Source organism: Varroa jacobsoni, unplaced genomic scaffold (genome assembly GCF_002532875.2).
Source record: "Varroa jacobsoni isolate VJ856 unplaced genomic scaffold, vjacob_1.0 contig01287, whole genome shotgun sequence".
Taxonomy (NCBI): domain Eukaryota; kingdom Metazoa; phylum Arthropoda; class Arachnida; order Mesostigmata; family Varroidae; genus Varroa; species Varroa jacobsoni.
Window position 1 is genome coordinate 10,237 of NW_019214613.1, and position 25,110 is coordinate 35,346.

Sequence of the window (25,110 nt, forward strand, 5' to 3'; positions counted from 1 at the left end):
TTATAGATGTGAAGGATGACTCTTCGCGCGGCTACAAAAAATGAGCGAACCAAAAAAAAAAACAAAGGGGTATTGCCATAACGCTTTTTTAATTTTACTTTTATAACTGGGATAAGGCACTGTGAAAGCCCATGTGGACTTATATAATCTATTACATGGTACATTCCGTACAGGGTTCGATCAGTAAACAGTTGCCATCCAAGCTTCGAGCGAATCCCACGATCCAGCCATAATCGAACATGCAAAACATTCCGGTTGCCCTTAAATGTACCTTGACAAATACGCCAGTTCACAAACCATTGATGTTAACCGGTAATCCAAAACATGGTGAGTGTCTAAAAATAATACGTATTGTATGACCAGCCTACAAAACTAGTACTTTGGGATTAAAACCATTTCCCCTTCACTCTGTCGACCTAAATCTGCGCTTGACAGTAATACAAGCCGACGGCAAACGTGGTAGATGCCTGCCGGCTCCGGATCAAATGGCCGGGGTCATCCTCGATATTCCCCAACTAGCCAAACGCGCAATTCTTTTAATTCAGTCTGGGTATTAACCTCACAGGGGACGATTCTAGCTTTTGCCTATAAGAATCGATTTTCGGCTAAGGGTTTTGGTCAATAAACCTTTCAAATATGGATGAGAAAAATTCAACTAGTAGCTATTGCAGGCCGCTCGCGAAAACGGCGTGCCACAAACGGTATCTCTCATTCTCCTTTAATGGGCCAGGATTAAAAAAATTAAAATTCAAGCTTTAACAGCTATAATAACGTAATTTAAGGTTAAGCCTGACAGACAGCATCAAATCCTTATTGCTATAGAAGTGTTACGCGTCGTGAAAATGACTCTACTAAAAGACTCATACTGATTTTAAACCTTTGAGCAAACTAAATTGTGGGTATAGCACTGATAAAAAATTGAAGTATCCTGGTAACAAGTATTCTTCCAAAAGTATCATAAAAACAATGAAATATTTGCTACTGAAAATGAAGCTCACATATTACGTACATTACATACAATACACAGATCTATAAACTATGTTTCTACACTATGTATAGTTCTATGCGATCTTGCCCGCTATATAATGAATTGAACTGTCCAGACTGTCCTATGTCCCTATTTAAGTCGCCTATATCGCGAATTTGATATGCCTGTTTTCGATCAATTTTTGGCAGCCTAAGGAACAGTTATATATGTATATATATATATATATGTAAAGTATACATCTTTTGGTGGCAGCAGAATGCTTTATGTCTAGCCTTGAAAACTGACCTGTTACTAAGTGGATAGCGTTTTCAATATAAAACACGAGTTGTTTTTAGGGCAGTAGCGGATTCAGGGAGATAGTCTTGGATGCTTGTATTTTTTACAAACCATCATTCTATTCATACACGAAGTAAAATTCGTTATTTGTAAAAAAAAAACGAATGCAAACAGATAGCGAAACCCGCCCTGGGTGGTATTTGAATCGTTGCCTTTAAAATCTTTACTATCCAAGTGTTTTGTCTTTAACTACTATTGATCATTGCGGAGGGTACGATCAGCAAAAACACCGTTTTAATCAATTTAAAAAATGGCGACAATTGCCAATATCGTTAGGGGTTCAGCGGATCTATCTCTATCCAGTGCTAACTAAAGACTACGATAAAACTGATAAGCAAGGTGACAAAAAGCATCCTAAATGAAATTCGGATTGGTGACAGTTAGTACATCTCGTAATGACTTTTTGGAAAATATACGTATACAGTTTAGACAATACAGAGTCAAGCATTGATTTGCAATACGAGCGCTTTCATAATAGGGAAGTGGTTAACGTCAAAAGATAGACAGACAGAGAGAGACGATTTTAGGCAAAGTCTTTATAATATATGAAATATATTTTGTAATATAATATTTTTTATAATGTTTTTGTTGTTGTTATTTTTTTTTTTTTTTATCAAGAGAGCTGTCATAACTTCGCTTTGTAAATGACTACATTGTAATGCGATATATTTAAACCTTTTCGATGACATAAATTATCCATATTCGACCCATACACTTCTTCCAAATGATCTACTGTACATCGGTGTGCCAAGATAAAAAAGTACAACGAATTATGAATATGCAAGCTTTTCTTGATCAGTTGACCAGTAAATTTCGCTGATTTTCCATAGCTGCGTTCGCGATTCATGCAACTGTTTGAACTCTACTTGAGAACTTTCAAATGTAACGGATTCCTTGCCATTTAACAAAAGAGATGCACAATGATTTGAATGTGTTATTTCCCTTTTCCTTCATAAGCATCAAATATTAAACAAAAATCAACGATAAGGATAACTATTTTTCCGTTCCAACAGCCTTTCAAACGTCGTTATTTTACTTTTTACAGTACAACAAGATTTCATTATGTTTTGCAACATTTCACCACGATAAGTTTGCTTTACGTGATTTTGCCTTTTACTCGCTTGCCAGATGGTAGTTTCCCACCGGTGGCATCACTTGCTGCTCATGTGTATGCGAAGAGACGATTGGTAAAGGCAATGCTCTTGTCATCCGCTTAGATATCGTGAGTCTGAAGAATCTAATGTAGGAAAACGTCGGTTGCGTTACATATACACGATTGACAACTCGAACCTCCAGCCTTTAGCCCGATATTCGACTCGACCGTTTCTTACCTAGTGATTTCAATTGATAAGAAACGTCCATGGGATCCTTGGCGTTACTAGACAAGCCCCCTGCATAGAAGTACCATGCATAGAATTCGAAAAAAAAAACGTTGCACCTTCGTTAAGACTGATGTGAGAATCTGATAACGTCTGCGCGAGCGAAATATCGCAATCCGCTGAAGGGTAGCTTCGAGCGTTACCTATTGTTCGGAAGGAGCACAGTGTTAAGAGCGTCATGTCTCTTCTCTGCATCGGTATGTTTGAATAATCGAAGTGTTGAGACCGCTTTACGGACAAGGTAGGACAGAATACATTCAGGTGCGGCCCTACTTACCACTCAAAGCAGGTAAAGAGCATTTGGCCCAATCTCATTTAGGTATTTTACCTCTAAAATGTAGAGAATATTTTACAAGTTTCTCATATGACGTAAGTTATCGAAAGTAGGTTTAAAATCCGAGTGCGTTTTATTTGTCAAAAAAAAAAAAAAAACGTGCGGACCAGGATTTTGTTAAAAGCCAATCGATTCAATTCGCCAGGAAAGTGGTCGAACCTCCTTGAGGTTGTTTATAGACCGGTATAAACAAAGATTGTCGAACCGTTGTAAGTTATAGTTAAATTGCTAACTTCAGTAGAATGGTTTTGCTTTGTATAAAGCATCTTCCATTCAACGCAGCCTGGGGTCAAACTGATTCACTTCTAGCGGGTTTTGATCCTTATTATTATTATTATCTCGAGGTAACCTTTCACTTTACCTTGCATCTACCCTATGTACAAGCAATGAATAACTGAGTGCATTGCACACTATCATACATATTGTTATGCCATTTCAGTACAGGCGAAACCCTGAAGATCTGTGTGTGCGTGTGTGCGTATATCTGTGTGTTGGCAAAGAAAATTACGGAGAGAATGATTATTAAAACAAGTATCAAACCATTTTTAGAACAAATAAGTAGTTCGGAGTTAATGAGGGGCTTCACAAATACCCAACTATACAATGTACTAAGTACTACACTAGATGTCATCTTACGTTACGTTGTCGGTTCTAAAAATGGTCGCTCCCGTCTTCTTATATGAGTTAAATTTTTGTTTCATGTTGTGCCACACGTATTGTCATTTCTTTAGAAAAATATCTTTGTTAGATGTTAGCTAAGTATGTCTAATAGACGATTAACCTCAACAGAGATATATACGAGCTTACTGAGGTGCTCATTGTAAAATGGGCCCACATGTATATAATGTACGGGTAACACTAGAGAAGGACAATCGAGAAGCAGCAAAGATAGAAGCATGCATGAAGCACAGAAGAAGTAACATCAATGTTTTGTATTATTGTAAAGGAACAACCATCTAGTCCCGTAAGAATTTTAAAATTAAAATCGAATTTCTGTTAGTACTTTTCGATTCATCTATCATTTACTCGCTATTCGTACGCATGAAGTACATGCGCTCGTTTATTTTTGATCGCTTCGTATCAATTGGCTCCTTTACCGATACACCTTCGATATAAAACAGCGTTTTGAGTCAGAATATTCTGAATTCGGACCTTTTACGTGAACGATTGTGTACGCTACAGATATAAAAACAGGTTAATACAGTTAGAGGATACTGAATGAGACTGGCGAGGCCCAGCTGAGTTTGTAGTATACAGCCCGTTCCCCTACAACTCAATAATTACTCACAGAATACATGCCTACGCCACGCTGATTCAACCTCGACTTTTCTTTGGGCCAAGTGGTTGACCGGACAACTTTATATTTAACTGGCAAAAATATGAACAAATACTACACACTCACTAGTTGTTGGTCTAGTTGTAAAGAGCTCGCCATAAATAAATCAAATAGATGCAGCATTGTCGTCGTCGTCGTCGTTCAATCAATCTGACTGACAGACTGATTGGCTGGCCCGCCGGGTACCCTAATTGTCAGTGTAAGTAAAGTATATAGCATCATTATGATTATTGTCGCGGTCAGGAGACATATTCTGCAGTTCTGATGACTGCCGCCATGTCGTTGGCATCAGAAGCCGCTGTCTTATTTAGCAGCAGCTAGATGCGCTAGTAGTCTGTTATAAGCTGCTAATAATGACGGGCTGGATATCAGTGTGTGTATGTGTAGGTCGACTGTTAGCACGCTATTTGCTCCTTGTCTTCATCTTATCCCGTCAAAATGACTGTAGCTACCATCGTCGCAGCTTGTGCCGCGCAGGCGGACGCACGCCTTTGACGTTTTGTGCGGAACAGTAGAAGAGGTGTAGTGATCCGCGGCTGTAGCTACAATTACCATCGGAAACGACGGCAACGGCAGCGCCATTAGCCAGAACCGGCGCAATAGGGAAGAGATTGTCTCCGAACTCTTGTCCTGCGTACGAAGGAACAGGTGAAGGAAGGAAGAAGCTCGCGAGTCGCTGATGTTGATGGTGGTGATCGGTTCCCCTCGCCACCCTGAGCCCTCCTTTCCCCCCGTCCGCTCTCTCTTCTCGGCGCGCGAATGAGATCTCCCGCTAGCGATAGCCACGTTCAGGTGTTAGCGTTCAGATAGGCACTTTCGTAGTTGTGTATAGTACTCATGCTGCTGGCGAGAAGAACGCAAGCAGTGGGCTGGATAGTGGCTAACTGAATGACGACCATTGGCTGGTCCTACTGGCTTTGATTATCAGTACTGTGAGAGGGGGCCTTTGATATCAGCATGGTTAGTCGGTGAGCGCGCTAATTCACTAATATCTACCCTGTAATTGCGGCTGTATTTCATACCCACTGTTATTACTGGAACGCTATCTATCCAAGCAACCTGTCTATCAGTACGCTGGCAGGGTCTGCTGTTAGTGTGTGCGAGTGCGTGGATGTGTGTGTCTGTTCGCCGTACGAGGCCGTGTAGTACTCTCCGTGTGTCGCTGTTGTCCGCGCTGCCTTTTTCCACATAATGTACATCCTTATGTACGCATACGGGCTTACATAGATCGTGTCCTATGCGTTTGCCACTGCCTTGTTGGTATTGCTGCCAGTAGAGTGGCCTGTCATCAACAATAAATCATCGGCGTGATAGTTGTGGTCATCATCGTCGTCGTGTTGGTGGCGTTTGCAGGAGAAAACAACGACGGCGGCGGCGGCGGCGGCGGAAGTCGGAGCACCATCAGTGCTTGCCACCAGCGATTGTCGTACCATCAGCAACGGCAGCTTGGTATCTGGTGCGCAGAAAAAGTCGATCAGTCAGTCGGTTCATTTATTTAGGTTTCTCATTCCGACAGTTGCTCGGTTGTTTGTTGTTATTATTATTCTTTTGGTTGTGCGGTAGTCCTGATAATAAAAATGATAAGTGAGTGCTGCTAATATTATCGTAATTTTCGTCGTTGGCCATCGCGGTGGCGTTGTCGTTGCTGATACACGGTGATATACGGATACGCTGGTAGGTGCGCTGTTGTTGTTGTTGTTGTTGTCGTTGTTGTTTCTCATTATCCCTATTGTCGTCGTCGTCATACTTTTATGGCCGTTATCGTTGTGAATTTTGCCGACATTGTGCACCAGTCGTCATCGCCGTTCAGCCAGCATCTTCACTTGTGTTCAGCTCCTCTAAGCTCGACACCTTTTTCTCGAAAGGAACACGAATATATACTATAGTGGTGAATTCTACACCTGTAACAGTTCACACCATACTACAACGGAATCACTAGCAGGGGATCAACTGAAATCTGGGCGACGGACGACGAATGTGCCTACCGGCAAGCCCCGCTTCGTCAGGAGGAGATGACCTGTCGATCACCAACACGATGAGCATCACCCCCATCAAAAACAGTAGTGCCTCGAACAGCAGCAGCCCAGACCTAAAGTGAGACAAGGCCGACAAAGCACCGATAGCTTTACTCGTCGTTCGTCTTGGTTACCACCGATCTATGCTCGATCGATGCTCGACAGTCGCTACCAACTACATAATAATATACCTTGCGATCTTATCACGTACCGGCCTATTCACGAAGTTGGTAAGCGGAGTTTTAACCCATTACTATACCAATTGTCGCTACAACAGAGGACTAGGCACGAGCAAAAAGAAAGACAGGGAATTGTTCTGCCCGAGTCAGTTCCTATCTTGGCCCTAATTGCTTCAACTAACTTGCTGTTGCAGCTGCTATGGGTGTAGATTGTGGAGCTAGTGGTGTCCGTGAGTGACGATTTCGACAGGGTAATCTATGTCCAAGGAGTAGAGTATAGTGTAGTGTACTACGCGTATCTCTCTGCGTTCATGGGCATAATTCACTGGCTACTATAGCACAGTCCTACAGCTGGTTACAGCTGCGACTACCGCTATTGCTGCTAATCTCTATCAGCTCTCCCGTACCACATCGCTAGCGCCAACAACAAATTTGCGCACCGCTCACTTTAAGCTCCGCTTTGGGTCCGGCTACCGGCAGATTTTGATATTACATTTTAGATACGGTTTGACGGTTTTACCTATAAGTACGTCAGTCAACAGCGGCGGCGGCGGCGGCGGCGGCGGCGGCAACAGCAGCAGAAGACGACGACGACGAAAAACGAGGAGAGAAAGAAGTCTCAAGTGTACTGACTCGTGCGTATCGGCATACTCATATACCTACTTTTGTCAAGGCTCTGTTTGGACAGTGGATCTTTGTCACTCTACACCTCAGCCGCTACTGTCGCGCCCTTCGGATCTATCGATGACGAACGAAAAGTGACGGAGAAGTGCGGCGCGCATTGTTGTTTTCGTTGTAGTCGTCCACTTCTTCACTGTCACTTCAATGTATAAATATCATCATTTTCCCGACTTATACTTTGCTTGGATACTACTCAAAGTTGTGCAGTGTTGATTATTACGGTTGCTATTGTTAATTAATATAATTGTTGTTGTCGTCGAAGATACGACTGCGTGAACGATTTTAGCTTGCTTTGAGTCTTCGTCGTCTGCTCGGAGAAGGAGAAGCCGAAAGGATTCCTCAGAGGGAAGCAGAGATATCGGAACGGGCCGCCCAAGTGTTCACTTGTCCTGAGCCAACGGCGCCGGGTGGTGGAACCGCCCGAGCCTTCACACTGCCGGCAAGCTGGAACTCATGGAACTAGAGAATATTGTCGCCAATACGGTGTACCTCAAGGCTCGAGAAGGTAGGTTGTTTGTACAAGCATATGTATGTGCTATGTAATCAGTACAACCTCGTTATCACCACTTGTTCACGTTCAGAACAAAATAAGCACGATCAATGAAGGTTGTTGATTTGGGCTCAGCACCCACTCTGGACACAACCTTAAGAGACGACCTTGGATTTTTTCACAAATCCAATGACCTCAAATATGGCACTTCTGAAAGTCAGGCCCAAGAATGTTAACGGCCTTTCGCCCAAGTATGTTCGTACCAGATAGCAATAACAGCGTATAAAAATCGGGCGAGAATTTATTAGGACGAAAAATGTATTTACCTGGATCAATTACAGGCTACATAGATTGGTCAAACATTATATCATACGATAGTAAGTACTCGTTCAATATCAATCTGGCCCGTTTATCCTCGCGTAGTTACGAACGAGCTCGTAGTCTCCCATTTTGAATATTACTAGTGGGAACTCCGTTTGGGCCCATAGGTGAAAATGACAGATTTCGCTGAATGAATGCTAAAGTATTTTCAACTCATGTCCGTCTCAACATCCACCCTCATTCTTATTTTCTAACGTCCGCTATCTAAATGGTACATGTAGTGTGATGTATAATATAGGGAAATAGGTGGGTGCAATGGCACTATGTTTGTTTGTCCGAGCGAAAATAGAAGATGATACGCGTGGTTCATTCTTGTTCGAGCAGAAAATGCCTTCGTACACTGTGTGGGTCGTTGTTATTATTGTTGTTAATATTTTAGTCCGTATCGCTGCTTCGTCAAAGTAATTTGCATAGTCGTTGAGCTTCACTGAAAGAACCAGGGCGAAAATGGAAAGCCCACGAAGCTCTAAATCACAGAACAGCAGACGGGGTTTCGTTTTCTCCTCCTCTATCTCCTTTATACGAAATGAATGCAGGAAATGTTATGAGAGACTGCGTCAAGTAATATTTAAAGCGTACATGGGGACAGCAGCTCCCCACATCGTCTGTTGAGAGCGGCATAATACTAATGGTGAGTAATTTGGGAACGCATTATGGAGTTGAGGCAGGCACTTCAGATACTCAAGATTTCACTAAAGTGTGTCCAGTGTTTAAGTGGACAAAATGCGAGAACTACCAAATACTTAACATGAACAAGGATAAGCATATTTTACCTAATTTCGGACTTCGATAATGTCCTAAGTAACGAGCCGATGACCATCTCGGATGTTTCTAGATATGTCGGGTTTATACATACTTCAAAACGATTTGAACCGGCATATTATATTATAAGTATTTGATGCGGTATTTTATTTTGCTTTCTAATGCATTTTTGCTGCATTATCGTGAGATACCAGCATTCTAGGTATATCGTTATAAAAGCGTAGTAGTTCATAAAGTTGCAAGATTAAACAATTATGCAATAGAAGTTAAGAGCAACGGCGCATATACTATATATGTTAGGTCGATTGTAAGGGAGAAGGTACAGCTCCTGCTGTCAACGCAGCAGTGCTGAACTTTCGAGATTGAAATCGTGTCGAATTGTGCCGATATCTTCGCAAGTTACGGCACGGTGTGGTACGTTGATACGTTGTGAAAATACTTAAAACGTTTAATCTAAATTTGAGCAATACTATCACATAATAAGCTTAAGTCCAAGTGTTCTCTCGGGTTTGCTTGACCCGACCATAAGAAGTTTTACGTTAAAATTGTATATCTACATGAGAAATCCATCTATAAACTAGACGATAACATTATTGTTGAAAATTACTATTAGGATAGTCATGACTGGGCCATGACCCACATGTTCTCATGTGCGATGGTGTACAGATTCTGCTGTGTCCGACGTGTTATAGCAAGTGGACTACGATCGGTGCATTTATTTTGGAGCTAAGTGCCACTTAACTGTTTGGGCATACACACTGTGCTGTGTACACAAGGTTTTCGTCAGCCGTTTGATACCGTATGGCTGGTACCACACGCCTTGCTTCTCATATCAGTATTCATCCGTAATGCCTTCGGTATACGAAAACGCTATGTATCATTAGCAGCTTCATATAATAGCTTCAACATATATTCTCTTTACTCGTTTCATGTCCCTGATATTGCAATGTCAAGTTCAACATATTATAAATGAATTGATCTAAGGCGCTAATTAGCTCAAATGATTTGTGCTCTATTATGAGATTGCTATCACTGTTTTACTTTTAAAGAGAAAAAAAAAATGCTAGTACTTATAAAATCTGATAGGCTTGACAATATACGCAGTTACAAATCAGATCTACAAGAGGGAAAAGGAATTGTAACTCAACTCGGTATTTTGTTGGCCGATCTGTCGCAGTTTGGCAACTTCTGGCACACTCCCTCAAATAAGATGCATATCAAAGCTTCTCATGGAACTTCCAATTTAGGTTCGGCAAGCCTTATTTTTATTGTGCGCGTAAAGTTTAGACACAGAATGAGGTATATGTTAAATGTGACAACTTGTGTGATTTTTGACGCCCATCCTGGCAGAGTTTTCATATAAATGAAGAGCTTAGCTTTACGGACGGACATAGCTAAAATCTCTAATTATAGAGGACAGCTGTGTTAGTCTTTGTGAGCTTCTAGAAATTAAGTACTTCGGGTGTCAAGTTGTTTGACTTCATGTAAGTTTTATTTTTCCTTGCCACTGATGTTTTACCCATTTTTCACAACTTCGCTCATGATAATCTCTGTCAGATTACCTAAATAAGAAAAGCCATCTTACCAAAATATTCGAGTCTCATGATTTTTATCTTTATTTGTAGGTATACCCGAGAACACGAGCAGCTTGATTTTTACTTTCAGTACTAATGAATTATTTCTCATGACACACTTAGACGTGTGTCGATAGTAATCGGTGACGAATTCCAATCATTTAAACATTTTTGACTGGCAGAAAATGTTTCCTAAATTTTAAGCCGCAAAAAATGGTATAACGCCATAAGTAATTTGCTCTTAGCGGGTTCATGTCCTATCCATCTGCCACAAAACCCGTCGACTGTGCTGAAGCTGCACCATCTCTGGTGGTCAGTATGCGACTGTAGTACATATTTATGGCATAGAAAAAAATGAAAAGATTATATCTAAAAGTCGTTTATGACGTCGCAGCGTTAACGTGAGCTCTTTATGAGTCTGTTATGTCTAAATATCGGGACTATCACCTATCTTTATCACTGGTAAGGAAGAGCAGGAGCGTTCGACTCCATGGAAAGGTTTTTTCCGGTTTTTTTTTAACACAAGCCTGAGTTCTCCAAAGCGTTCTTTTTTTTTTTCTTCTTTTTTTTTTATCTAGACTTGGCCGACCTATACAGAAATTTATCGTGTAGTACATATTATACAACAAAATAAATATTTCAATAGTCTATCTATGTTCATATTATTGATTGATTTTCGGCATTTTCTGTGTGCATACTTGGCTTGTGGAGAAAGCTGTTCTATACGGTAGGTAATAGGCCGCACGGAATAAGGCTGATGCCAGAGAAAAAAAGAACTACTGTGAACAAGACCGAGCGGCTCCAACTATTCAGCTGATCAATTTTGTGCCATTTAATCATCAGGTGACACATTTAAGTCACTTTAGATTATGGGAAACCGAATGGCGCAATAAGCAACTTCGTTTAGATCGATCTAGGTCAGTTATGTTAATTAACTTCCATCAAGTCCTCTCATATATTCACACTATATTAACGCCATCTTTGATGTAAAATTTAGAAAATGTCGAACTAGGGTAATTAGTTAGATGTAAAGTTTTATAATACGACAATGCTATTCGGGGGGGGGGGGGCTACGACGGGGGCCAGCTAGTTTTTCTAGACTGTTGGTAAAGTAATATTTGCGGTAAAGGACAAATAACGTCCTTAATTCTACAGGTTGCATCAGTAATTTGTTACTTAAAATTAACCTGATGATTTTTAGATGATTTTTGTGTACCTTGGCAGGACACAATTTCTTCAACACAATTTTCCCATATAAACAAGGCGTTATAACAAGCATCATGTTGCGACCCTTATACATTTTGCTTTACTGTACCGGCTTAAGCATAGCTATTAAATGAGCGCTCGCTTTATACCCAGTTAATCGAGTAGTCGACAATAATAACTTTTGACTGTGTTTGCTATCTGGTTGCTTTTCAGACTGTAACAAAGGCAAAAGTAAAAAATGGAAGAAGATTCTTGCCTTTCCGCACATTTCCCTTTGTCTCCCGCTCAAGGATAAAATAGGTGAGTGGGAAAAATTCTGACTGTGGTTGGTACCTTTAGCAACGCGACATTAGATTGATTCACCTTAAGGGTCCAAATCGGCCTTCCAACGACTCCATTCATGTCTCAGGAACGGAGTTCCGATCACTCATGTATGGATAGCAGATGCACGTGGATTGAGTCGGCCTAATTCCGGCGAACATTGCTCTTTCTTCGTCACCTAACGTATTCTATTCACGGGGAAGAAAATTAACTTTTTTCCACCCACAAGTTTTTGAGTTATTGGATCTATCTCTGCTCTACCTAATCCTGTGGCAGAAAAAGTTAAGAGGATAACACAGATTTACAGCGTTGTTCTAATAGAAAATATGAAATCTGAAAGGTCAATGTTAGTTAAATTATTAAACTATTGTGATGCTGACCTTATCTGATGTAGGTTTGCTTAACATAAAGGGAAACACCATTAATAACTGAAACCAGTTTTTTGCTAAAAGCTTCGCATAAATATATAACAAATAATAAATACGCATTAGTTATGAAACTAGAAAAACGTGAAGAATGTCACGTAGAAGTTATGTAGTGATATACGTTTGTTTAAAAAGACATTAAAACAACTTGTTTTTTTTGGCGAATTAAATTTCCCGTCGGTATTTTTTGTATTAAAGAAAAGTATTTCACCATGAAAACAGACAAAAACCGCTGTGATATCCATTTCGCCGATGCGACAGTGAGACCAAAACGTTGTTTGGGAAAGCTTCTTGGGCAAATTTCTATTAGTCAAATGTTTATTACATCTATATAGTATAATATGCACAACTACTTATTATTTTAAGAAAAAAAAAAAAGAAAACCTTAATAATTTCACGAAGTCAATATATTATACATAAGTATTCCCGAACAAAATCGGGACAAAAGGTTTAAATCAACTTTTGAGCTTTGTTTAGGACGTCTCAGAAACGAAACAGATATACCAACCAGGACATCTCGTAGTGATCCTTATAGTTACGAACATTTTTTTCAACTTCAAAGAATAAAGTCAATCTTTTTTTATCTTAATATAGTATATATAAATATTTCTTTTAGAAAGGAAATAAAGAAGATGAAAAGATCGGAAATAAATATAACATTTGTTTTCACTTGATATGTTATCAATATGTAATAGTGATAAATATAAATAAAAAATATAATAAAAACCTTTGGGCCTCGGTAACGTTCCGGAGACGGGCGCATTACATCAACCGAGATATACAAAATATATATTCATGTATTTTTAGAGTATCTATGTATTGTGCTAAACATGTAGTTAATTGTTACAAAAAAGGTAAGATAAAGTCTCAAGAACAAAATCATTAAGTTAGCTGACTTTAACAAGCACAGCGTCTATTGAAAGTGGGGCGAAGGCCGATTCGATGCCCGTACGACCCTGAAAGCTCAACCGAAGGCTAGCATGTTGACTCTGTGCCGGTGACGTTATTGATTTTACCGGGCTAGCTAATTCTATTCACGTGCGTCCCGACAATAGAGTCAATGCTCTTCTTGCGTCGGTCGACGGCAGTTAGCGAACTTCGAAACGGCCTGGCAATCAAGTTGCAGAGATATGTTAAACTCAGCATATGACAAACAAGGCAAATGTGGTAGAATGGCTTTATTACCCTATTTCACAAATTTCAGTCCAAAAACCTTAATCAGCATATGCTATGTAAAAGAATTACACCTCGTATTATTACCCAGTTAACTTAGTGACGACTGCCCGCGTCATTTATAATGCATTCGTTAGTTTATGTGAATAGAAAGTTAGGAAAAATTAGGATTCAATTAATATTAAAGCAAAAACTCGTCCTAAAGTGTACACTCAATCGCATTACGCCATTCAATCGTGCTTCTGTCTGCCATACGCTAAAATTTAGCGTCCTGTATATATGAGAGAACGACATAGGATGTATTTTCATCCTCAATAACTTTTCTATTTGTCGGGTAATTTTCGAAGAATGTAGGAAGTCAGCAGCCGTAGACCTCAAACTGTGCCAATAGTCAGTAATTAGGGCTTATTATTTTTTGGCTATTTGATCTACGAGTTTTGCAAGAGGGTTTGATCGTGTGAGCTAATTAGAAAAAAACCAGTGCTATCGAAGTACACATTTGGTGCCTTTCTTTCGAATACATTTAAAAAATAACGTAAGTCTTTCCTTATCATAAAAGCCGGTATGGTAATTAACCGCTGTGAAAACAAAATCCGCTTTGATGGTTACACTGTGTTCTATAGTGAACGCCGACTCTTCACTAGAGTCATTAAAATAGCTTAGAGAATTCGTCTTTATCTGGAGCAGCTTTTTTTTTCAACAGAGGAAATAAATTTAAGGTATAGCTCTCTCTCTCTCTCTCTCTCTCTCTCTATATGCCCGTAGCGGAGTAAAAGTTCACACTATTAAATACGACCTATTATTAATACGCGTATTTAGAAATATATATATAGAGGCCTGCAAAAGACGCTCATTTCAATGACGATTTGAGGATTGTTATAGTGTAATGCGATCTGGAATGAGGATTGGGTGAAATTTACATTATATAATTGCAATTGCTTTGATAAATTCACGAATATTCATATGTCCCTCTGTAATGCTTGGAATGGTGAGTGATTATTTATGTTACCGCAGGTGAACACCGCTGAAGAATTTAATTTTCTACATGATTTTCGTTTCCATTTGAATTCCCCAATTTGGCTTTCCAGAATCCCAGACTGTTTCTAGACGGCGGTCAGTAGGCTAATACTTTTTTTTTCTAAATCATTATTCTTTTTATGAAACTCGACTAAAATTAATGAGTCAATAGATAAAGGCCAGCTTTGTTTAACAGTAGGTTTTTCTTTCTGTCAGCGGGCTTTGTATGTTTACTTCGTGCTTTATTGTGGACAGGTTCTCCTATCGGCTGTTTCTTTCCTTCGATGTCACTTGGCGAACGCGATTATGATGCAGTGCTAAATTAAATTAAATGCAAATAAAACAAAATAGAAATTGTACAGGCTTCTAGCTTTTCACTTGTGTTTTGTTGAGTCAGAAAAAATACTCGCGTATGCCTTTCGTAATCCCGTTAAGTGACGGTTGGAAATTGGAAAATGCTAGGCCTTACACAATTAGTCAAACCTTCTACCAGTTGTATACAGATTCGGCATATCCGCTAGTGTACGCTACCAAATATTAGTTTTTCTTTAAAATCCCATTTTTTTAAATTGTAGGTTTAATCCACATACAACTCACGCATTTAATTTCTCTTTCTGTAATCTCCTGCTTAACGCTCTCATTAGATAACTTGTTTCCTGGAGCTGTTTTTGCCCTTTCCAACTTATCCTGTGGTTAGCCAGAAATTTCTGAGTCCTAGAGTGACTAGAATACATTTGTAACGCAGCAAAAATAGGACTCGTGCATACCTGTATTTGCATACCTGCAGGACTATAACCTATAATTGTCAAAGAAGCACCGTGAAGCAAAAAGTTTGCACAAGTCTTGCGCACTTGAAAAAACTGCGGAGCCAAGGTACGCAAGCTCGATAGCTTGTTGGTTCTGTTTCCGGTTGATTAAGACGTATCAAACGTAGATGAGGAAATCATTGACCTATTCTTTCAATCAGCTTGACTGCCTTTCTTACATATGAACAAAGAAGTGCAGGATTGAATATCCTTCATTTTACTTACATGACTGTGTCTTACTTAAACTTAAAGTTAAGTATTTAAGCATTAACAGCTGCATTTAGAATCAGTTAATCTGCTAGCGTATAAGTGGGTGACTTTTCACTTAGCTCTGGGCTATTGAAGAAAAGTACCAGTGGTAATGTGTACTTTCTGCATGCTCAATCACCCCTATATCCCAGCTGTGCTAGGTGCTTAATATTTTAATAATAATTTATCTCTATCGTAAAAATAGCGATGTAGGCGTGTTGATGCGCCATGCTCTCTCTGGCGCAGAAATAGTGCGTATAGACACGATCGAGCTGTGTGGTAACTTTTCGAGAAGGGAACGAAAACTCATGGGATAGAAACGAATGTTGGTCAGACTAACGGCTATCATTTCCACCCGACCTTTTACTGTAACGGTGCTCCGTTAACTCTGGTTGAATTTTACCACCACCGCCGCCGCCGCCGCCGCCCTCAACATGGCGGTCAGCGCACCACGAGACCTCTCTTTCTCGTCTTAATAGTTTGGCCGTATCAGACGCTGTTAGGCACACATTCGCCTGTTATATTTATGTGGTTTGCAGATAGATATAGAGGCGTAGATGTTTTCAAAAACGGAGACTGGGCGGTAAACTAATGTTGGGGAGAGACGTGTAAAGTACAATGCTAACATTTTGTCAGTTTCTTATGTCTCTATTTACGTGTCCTAAGCATTTTGTTTCCGCCTTCTGTGCTGAAAAATACCCGTGCTATGGGTTGAAACATGCTACTGAACTGTGGCCAGTGGTAAGAAGTTGAATATACCAAGGTTTGTTGCCGTTACTGTGGCTAGATGCTACAATGAGTACAATTTGTGGTAACTCTGAGAGCGATCGCTTACCCGGCTGGCTTTCGGACTTTATTGGTCTACAGAAAATCCATTGCAGTGAGATGTTTGGCACCTTTTCTTTAAGTTGCAGCTCAATCAAAAGAACATATACTACTTTTTTCGACCTATCACATTTACAGGCTTGAGGCTGTTTTCTGGTTTTTCAATTCCATTTCATTACATGCTCATAACGTAGTAGGAACCAACTAAAATGTTATAGTCCGGGAAGGAGAAAGCTCAGGTGGAATTATTGTTATTATTATATATACTAGCAAATGTAGCACATTCTAACACTGATTTGATTACAACGAAAAACCTTTCGAAAATTGCCTTTCCTTTTTTTTATAACCGTCAAACAAAAGGCGGTTCCAGACACATTATAGATATATATAAAACATTAATACACGTTCCTATTTCTCGGCAGGTTTAACTTCACCTTTAAACCTTGAGATTTACCTTTGTGTCATTATGTTTTCGCGCGTCACCTTACCGCTACCTTATGATAGCCATTTCTTTTACCTAAATGCTCTAATGCTTTCTAACATTCAACCGCATAGTTTGAGTGAGAAATCCTCCTATAAACATGCGCTAGCTTTAAAGAAGCCTAACTTTAAATCTCTTTGGATCTTCAACCAACTAGTAGAGCTGAGCTCGGAGCCTTCGGTTCAGCTGTCAGAGGCACACCCATCCGATGGGAACAATACTCCGAAGCCATTAGTTTGCCTCTTTTCAACATAGGTATCTTAAAAAAGAGGTCTAAGTTGTTGCTAATACAGTTTTACTAGTTATCATTAATACTTTATGATGGCAGTCATTGCTCTAGATGCATAATGGACCTACACCATAATTAGCGTGTACGTATACTCCTCTCCATATATTGTTTAACCTTTGTCCTATCTAACATCTCAGCGATATTCAAACCATATAATAAAAAAAAATTATTGCCTATAATGAAAGTTCGTTAATTCGTTAATTTTATGCATGTTAAGAACTTTCGTTGTAAGTTTTTATGCGTAGCTATTATGTAATCATTCCGACACGTACCTTTTAGTGACCTGCAAAAATTACAGACCCTTGTGTTTAAAATGGTTCTTTTTTAGATTTTAATTAACGCCTTTATTTCTGATACATTAACTAACCCATCGAGTGACTCCGTCCCTCACACACCCCTTCTTCGCTCTCTTCTTCATCATCTCTATTCCCTTCCCCCACAACCATCGCACTCCCTTTCCCTTTCAACTTCTCTTGTGCTTTTTCGTACGTCGTTTATCTTTATGAGGCAGCAAGAAAAAGCGCTGTTCCTTTTGCAAGCCATCAATTTGACTCTATTCAATAGGAGACACGTAAATGTGTTTGATTTAGCGCCCTAGAAAACAGTAGTCGGACGACTGTGGGTAACGAAACAGCACCGTCTCCGTAAGAAAGCCAAGATCATCTACTTATTATTGGGTCAGAGAGAGCTGCAGAGCAAATGCTAGTTTTTAATTGGTGTTACTTTATCGGTGGATCTTATATGTTACCACATGTTGTGTGTATTTATAATGGGCGTACCTGCAATCGACAGGAAAGCGGGGAAAAGCTGGTAGAGGAAAGCGACGACAATTTTTAGACTATATCTATCTATATAATTACGAATCTGTTTGCGTGGATCACGTTTTCCTTGAGATATTAGGACGTCGTGTCGTTGTCTGCGTGTCAGCATTGCGCCGGAAAGGTTGAGCAATCCGTTTACGGCAACGGAGGCAAAATCACTTTGGGAAGTCGACAACTTCTATTATTATTATTTTTACTTCGAAAGTAGTAACTTGGAAGTACTTCGAAAATATTAACTTATATAGTTGACTCACGCGCCTCTATATTCACTGTTGGGTTTGCATGATGTAAGAACAGTAATAATGCTTGAATGCCAAACAGTGACATATTGTACGGTACGGATAGCCTCATTACACGACGATAACTTATTTTCAACGTCGCTGCATCTGCGGTCGCTGAGAGTTATTCCAGATCGCTATACCGACAAAGTATTAGCTTCTGCGGAAAACGCAGTAACTATGACAGCCGAATCTGCAGTATTTTTCCTGGCCAAGATCAAAGTATAATAGCAGCAGCGGCGATCGGTGGGGGGCTAATTCTGTATGGTGGATACAGGTGTCGTATGAAATGGCAGGTAAACTATGATTAAATTTACTTCATATTTCGAATGGTGGCTCCTGTTCTGCGTCATTGCAGAAACAAGAGCAGCAATGAGCCCTGCAGTCTATGTAATAGTACTTTTATATTATATTACTGCTACTATGGTCGATATTGCGCTGTTAGTCTTGCTGGATATACCGTACCGGTACGGCAAGGGCCACTGGATAGATCAATGCACTTGGATTGTAAGCAACGATTTAGTTGGTGTATCTGCCTCATCTTTGTTTATACGTAACACGAATGAAAGGCAGATTACTGCTGGATTGTCAGGCGAACTAGGCTACCAGCGCCACGACTTACCGTATGGTCTCTTAGGACCAAAAGGGGACGATCCTAATGCCCGTGGAGCGATAGTGCCTTGGTAGTGATGTCGACGATCACAGCGAAAGAATGATTGTGCATATTTGAAGATAGGTAACTGATCGTGCTGGCTGTCTCATTGGCTTACTTCACTGGGTTTCATTATGATTGACAGAGAGCGCTGTTGTAGCAATAGGAACAATTAAATATCTAGAACGCGTCAACCTGATTGCGCTCAACGCGGTACCTTTAGCCGTAAAAGCCGAAAGATGTTACTGTCGATGTTTTTCCTTTTACCTACGTATCATTTCGAATTGACACTGAATTATTTCCGTATATGTACTTCTTTTAACCTTACCAGACTCATGTCAATAAGTTTACTAATTAGACAGCAGGATAAGTATGTCAGAAGTTTCTGTGGCTGTTGCTCTATTTTACCCCTTCTTACTTTTTTTTTTTCAATGACTTCTTTGTCATCATCTGTGGGTCAGAGGTTTGTGTCACACGGCCACAATGCTGCTTACCACTGTTCATGGTCGCTAGTGGCAACGCACTTAAGGATGCGTGTTAGCCACCTGAACTCGGTTTCCTCCGATCTATGAAAGCTTCTAGGACCTCCATAATGCTACAGTCACCGGCAAAACCTATTGTCGGCCCTTGTTACACAAGAATATATAAATTCTAAGGCAGACTAATTACAGTGTCGCGCTTCAAGAAGCTTTTTTTGTTTTCAAGTAAAAATCCAGTACTCGTTACGGCATAGACTTAGCAACGTTTTAGGATTTTGTTGCGTTTTCAGTTGCTAGGTGCGGCAGGCTTATATATATTACAAGTGTAACCTCGGATCGGTTTTAAGTATTAGGTCCAGGATGTTATATGACTTGACAAGCCAGCTTACTTTTTTAGAAAGGGTAACGTTGATAGTGACATAAATAGTCCAATTTTTCTGCTTTCTTGAAGAACATACTATTTTTCACGCGGTTTGTCATCAGGATTAAACCAGACTTTTTGCACTGCCGTGGCACATAGCTGTGAAATGTCGTAAATTATATATCAATAACTTCCCTACGTATCGCGATAGATTAATATTCTACTGTGTTACAACTGTCGAAACAATTACTATCCTCCGCATCACCGTTTTAGCATTAATGTTAACCATACATAGTTCTACCAAGATGGTTTACCCATATGTATATGCTGCATATATGGGTGCCATCTAAGAGTATATTTACGGTACTTTTGAGCGATTGAACGATAGCTATGTAAGTTAGCTTTTGGTCTGCCATAATTTACAACTTTATTTACAAGTCAGATTATTATTTATTACGGCTTTTTTTTTTCTAAGTTTTAGAATACTGGAAAAAAAATTGAAAAATCACTTCAATTGACACAAGTCCAAGACGTTTAACAAGTGCCATCTGCTTTGACATGTCTCCCGAAGTCTAGCCGGTCTCTGTTTAAGCTGTCGTCACCGATTTTTCATTGATCTCATTTAGCAGAGGCTTCATTTACTAAATATATTCAGTCAGTTAATCGTATTGATACACAACGATGCACAATCTATATTAACTTACACCCCAGCTGCTATTGTCCGTGTTACACTGGCAACGGCAACAGTAGCTGCTGTTTAATTTGTTGTGGCGCTCGTCCTGCTGGTCCTAGATCTACGTAAAATACACATACGTATAAATAGGCCATGTCGGTTGCTTGTGGTAAACAGAGAGTCCGTCTACTCACTAGAAAACAACAACAACAAGTAGTCTCTATAATGTACTTTTTCTGCGGAGACGATTTATCTATATGTATACGTATTGTAAGAGGGCGAGAGGATAAAACAGAGTAAGTAACGAGGACGTGTCATAGATGATACGTTCTCACTTTCGATCGTCGTGTTTTGCTAGGATCACCCTAAGCTTCAGCACAATATAGCATAGGTCTGGCTACTACAATAAGATGACGTTTGTAAAGAAACGCGAGCTCTGCAAGTGGGTGTAGATTAAAAGGTACCGTAACAGTGAGAGGAATAGAGGCGGGTAGTTCGTTATACGCATAGTGGCATGCGACGACAAAGGGAGCGATGGCCAGTAGAAGCAACAAGTGTAGACATCGCAACAGTGCCAGCCTCCGCTTAAACTAGACTTTCGATTTACAGGTAGAAAAAAGGAAAGGGTACACGGGAGCATGTGTGTATATGTATATAGGGTGTCATAGAAAATCTAGTCTACATATATTAGGTATTTGAACTGTAAAGGATCTACATTTCCTAGCGCAGAAGTTGAAAATTATTATTGTGCAAGCATTCGGAGCGGTTTCTAAATCAGCTCGTATTGGCGATTTTGTGGCATAGATTTTGTCTCTAACGTACCCCCTGGGGGGTTATACGAGGAGCCTGGGGAGTGTGCACGTGTTCTACAGGACCGCTTCGTCCAATTTTTTTGAGAGGAAAGATTGAAGGATTCTTATCAATAGATATGCTTTCATACTGCTGGCAGATTTCATTGCGTCTGTTTAATTTGCATCCACCTGTAGCGTTGCAAACTATATTTTTTAGAAACCATTCTGTTCGCACCTTTGTAATTGCCGTTCGTCAATCCTTCGTTTCGACTCGGGCCATCTTCGTTGATAGCATGTACCGTTGTTAAAATGTGAGTTCTCCATCTGCAATGTCTTGGAATGCAAGGGACGCCCGGCTTGCAGACGCCAAGTTCAAAACTTCATTGCGTTACAGAGGTCCAATGCTCTTTCCTGGCTGGGGAAGTTCACTGAAGTTTCAAGGTTATTCTTAATCCAGCTTATTGTAGATAGCGTAGGTGGATCTACCGGACACTCCCTACGATATTGTGTTTGTGCTTCTATCATATCTTCATACTTCCAATAGCCTTTTAAAATAAACCCGCTTCAAAGTTCAAAAGTTAATTTTTGCACGCTCATCCTTTCCGATTACTTGAGCCTTGAAAAATAGAGTAATCAGATGATGGTGCATACATTTTTTGAAAGACTATATATATATATACGTCGATAACCGAGAGGTCTCATTCGTAACCACCATCAGGCGTGTTACGCTATTTTGTGCAACGGCGTTTCAATGTCTAAGTGACACATTCTATCTAGTATGGTGACAGTCAGGGTGAGAATAGTAAGTGTCGCATCTTCCAGTGAAGAGGATTACCTCAACTTTGTAAACGTAAATAGAAAATATAGCTGTCTAAGAAAAAATCCGGTGCAGTTCTTTCAATTGTCGCTATGGTTCTTCTCGGCCGCTTCAGAGGCTGTTTTACTATAGGCTCTCCATATGTTGACTGATACGATTCATCAAGAAGCGACCCGCCGGGTCATAGTACTACTGGAAGGCTAATGAAGTCAATGATCGTTTATGGGGTGGGATAGACGCACCGAAACAGAATTATCTTCAGGCAGCTAAATATGTGCAAGATGTTTAGGCTAAAAAAAGAGCAAGCGAGTGCACAAATGGCCTGAGCGCAATACTTTTGGCGGCGCTGAGGTACGTAAGAAAATGAGGTCAATGATGACTCTGAGTACCGTGATAACTGCCAAGAAACATGAAAGTAGACTATGAATAAATTATATGTATCGCGATTTGAACGTGCTAAGCAAACATTTTACAGAAAGCCTTCTTATGGCATCGAAATAATTTTTTCATGCATCTTACATGTCCTAAACAGAAGTTGTCAAATGGGGAAAATTAAAAAGTGACAGATCTGTATTTGAGTTTAAATATATTGCTAAATCTCCTAAATCTCTATTATTAAATGATTTTGCCCAGCGCGTATTTGAATTTGAAATTCCCGATTTAGTCTTGGCATTCCTCAATGTTAAGCATTTCTCCATTGCTTCAGCAAGCAGATTCCGCGCATGCATCTCGTTCTTTCCCTTTGGGTTTCTTCTTTTTGGTCCGATGAGTAGATTCGTGCCGTAAACGGAAAAAAAAACAAAGAAAAGATAATGCCAAATATTGGGTCGGCAGCTTCCTTGTCAGACGTGTTCGATTTGTAGTTGTTGGATTCATTTAGATGCTATTCTCAATCTTTCCTAGCGTCTTGCATTGACTTCCTCATCGATAAATGTCTTCCAAGCTTGTAAGTTCTTCGCCTGTCTTTTCGCTTCTCTTTCGTAGTTTATAGCACGCGCTGGCATCAACCCTATTTTTTGTCTAAGCGGACTGACGTCATTGCTAGTTCCACCGGTTCGCCTTATGCTGCTCCTATAGCTGTTGCGCCTGTTCTTTCCTACCATCGCCTAAAACCTGGAATAAACGCTGGCCATGTAATGTAGTCTCGTTCTGGATAACGATCGAACTTCAAAGTTAAGACAAAAACTGTTTGTCTTGTGTTAAGGTTTTGGCATCTACAAGCGAAACGGACATAAGAGCTGCGGCTGGTAAAGAGGTGGGGTAAGACTGGGGGAGGAAATTATTATTCTTGAGTCCCATGGATTTCCACTTCGATGCAACGATACCGACGAACGAACGAACGAACGAACGAATGGACTGCTGTGGCGTTTGGTAGAGTCTGGGGAAAACGGCGCTGACAATGGCGTCGTGGATGACGGGTAGGCGAACCCAATATCATGAGAGAGAGGTCATTGCGTTTTATTATTGGATTGGACAGACTTCAGTTCAGATAATGGCATTGCTTACGTAGCAACTTCCGCTCAAATGTACGTTTGCCACCACAAGCGGAACGTTTTTACATGAGCCTCTTTGTCCTAAATAGTTCTCTATATGGTTCACACTGGGCCGAAGGCCATCTTCTTCAATCGAATTTTTTATGGATCATTAAGGTTCGAATAGCGGAAAATCGTTAATAACCCTCGGTTAAAAATGTGACCTATATTTATTTATTTTTTGTAAATATTGTACATATATCAATCAGTTTTTTTGCGTAAATTGCAAAATGTACCGTATAAACAAGCTTTTAGTTGGAAAAATTGCGCACACATTAGCATTGTCACATCGATCTTTGGGAATTTTGTTAAAAAATCGTCTATGTACAATTATTCAAGTCAAATATATATTTGTCTGATTTAAATATTAAACAATGAACAAAGTAAAACCTCTTTTTCAGGATTTATAAATAAATATTTCGTGACGTGAATGGTGGGACGGCTATTCGATCAAGAGCAACCTCAAAATAACACTAACCAAAATAACTGAATGTATTAACATAAACCTGTTTTTATTGCTACCTTTGTACGTTTATTTATTTAATATAGTGTGTGCGTAGTTATGTGCTACACTCAGTTTTTTGCACACTTAGTCCTATCTCTGAAATAGTCACATGAATATTTTCATCGAGATTACCTGTGGGTTCTCGTAGTAAGCCTTTGTTCTTGGGTACATTTAGAATGAGTGATGTCATAATTTAGAGGCCGTGGGATTAGCCGCTGCAAACTTTATACATTCAAGACCCTACTTGTATACGGTGGAATGGGTTCCCTTGGTTTTATTCGTAGCAAGTATTTGTCCCACATAGTTTTTGGTTGTTTTTTGGCCTTTTGTCTTCGATGAAAATTGTGTTTAGCGACGAGACCCTACTTGGAAAAGTGTGTAAATAAACCAAACTGCCGTCTGTGGGAGACCGAGCACCTTCAAGCTACACACGAAAAGGATTTACGTCTTGGAACGTCTATGTCTAATGTGTGCCAGATGGGCGAAGGTCATCCCAGGCTTTCTTGAATTGATGAGTAGTTAGACACATTCTTACCGGGCTTTACTAGCGCTGTAGTAAGATGTAAAAGAAACGGTAAACTCTTATAGAACAAAAACAATTGGAAGTTATGATGGACGCCGAGCGAAACCTCTAGTAGCAGATATCAAAGAGGTTTTTATGGATAGACCCGTATCGGCCAAGGCACCGTAGTACGATACAGTGCACCTTTGCCAAATACATTAGGCCAATGCGGTGAAGGGTGTACATTCACGAGGTTGGATGACAATGTATATCTTTAAGTTAGTATGGGCTCTCCTATCGAAAGGCATGCAACGACAGGTCGGCAAACGAAAAAATGCTGGGAAAAAGTCAACCACCTGCCCCAATTTTGGCTTCGAACCCAGCGCGGTTTCTGGACTTTCCATGGAATAGAGAACGAAGAACCACGTTAACAACGCGATCGGCAGTAATGA

At 40.0% G+C, this 25,110-nt stretch overlaps 1 protein-coding gene and 1 long non-coding RNA gene across 4 annotated transcripts in view; both read left to right on the top strand.

Moving 5' to 3' along the window:
• Window positions 1-5,108: 5,108 nt before the first annotated feature.
• The window catches only part of LOC111271941 (G protein-coupled receptor kinase 2), a gene marked incomplete at its 3' end in the record, with an annotated part of 72,122 nt that continues 52,120 nt past the window's right edge, over window positions 5,109-25,110 (top strand). Inside the window, 3 exon segments of one of the 3 annotated variants that reach the window (XM_022852999.2) lie at window positions 5,109-5,341; window positions 7,511-7,753; window positions 11,875-11,961. In XM_022852999.2, the coding sequence (XP_022708734.1) occupies window positions 7,702-7,753; window positions 11,875-11,961 (139 nt within the window). 3 annotated transcript variants of the gene reach the window in all.
• Window positions 16,183-24,130, top strand: LOC147751920 (uncharacterized). Its single transcript, XR_015315539.1, has 3 exons — window positions 16,183-16,393; window positions 23,324-23,645; window positions 24,053-24,130. It is a non-coding gene; the product is annotated as an uncharacterized LOC147751920 (long non-coding RNA).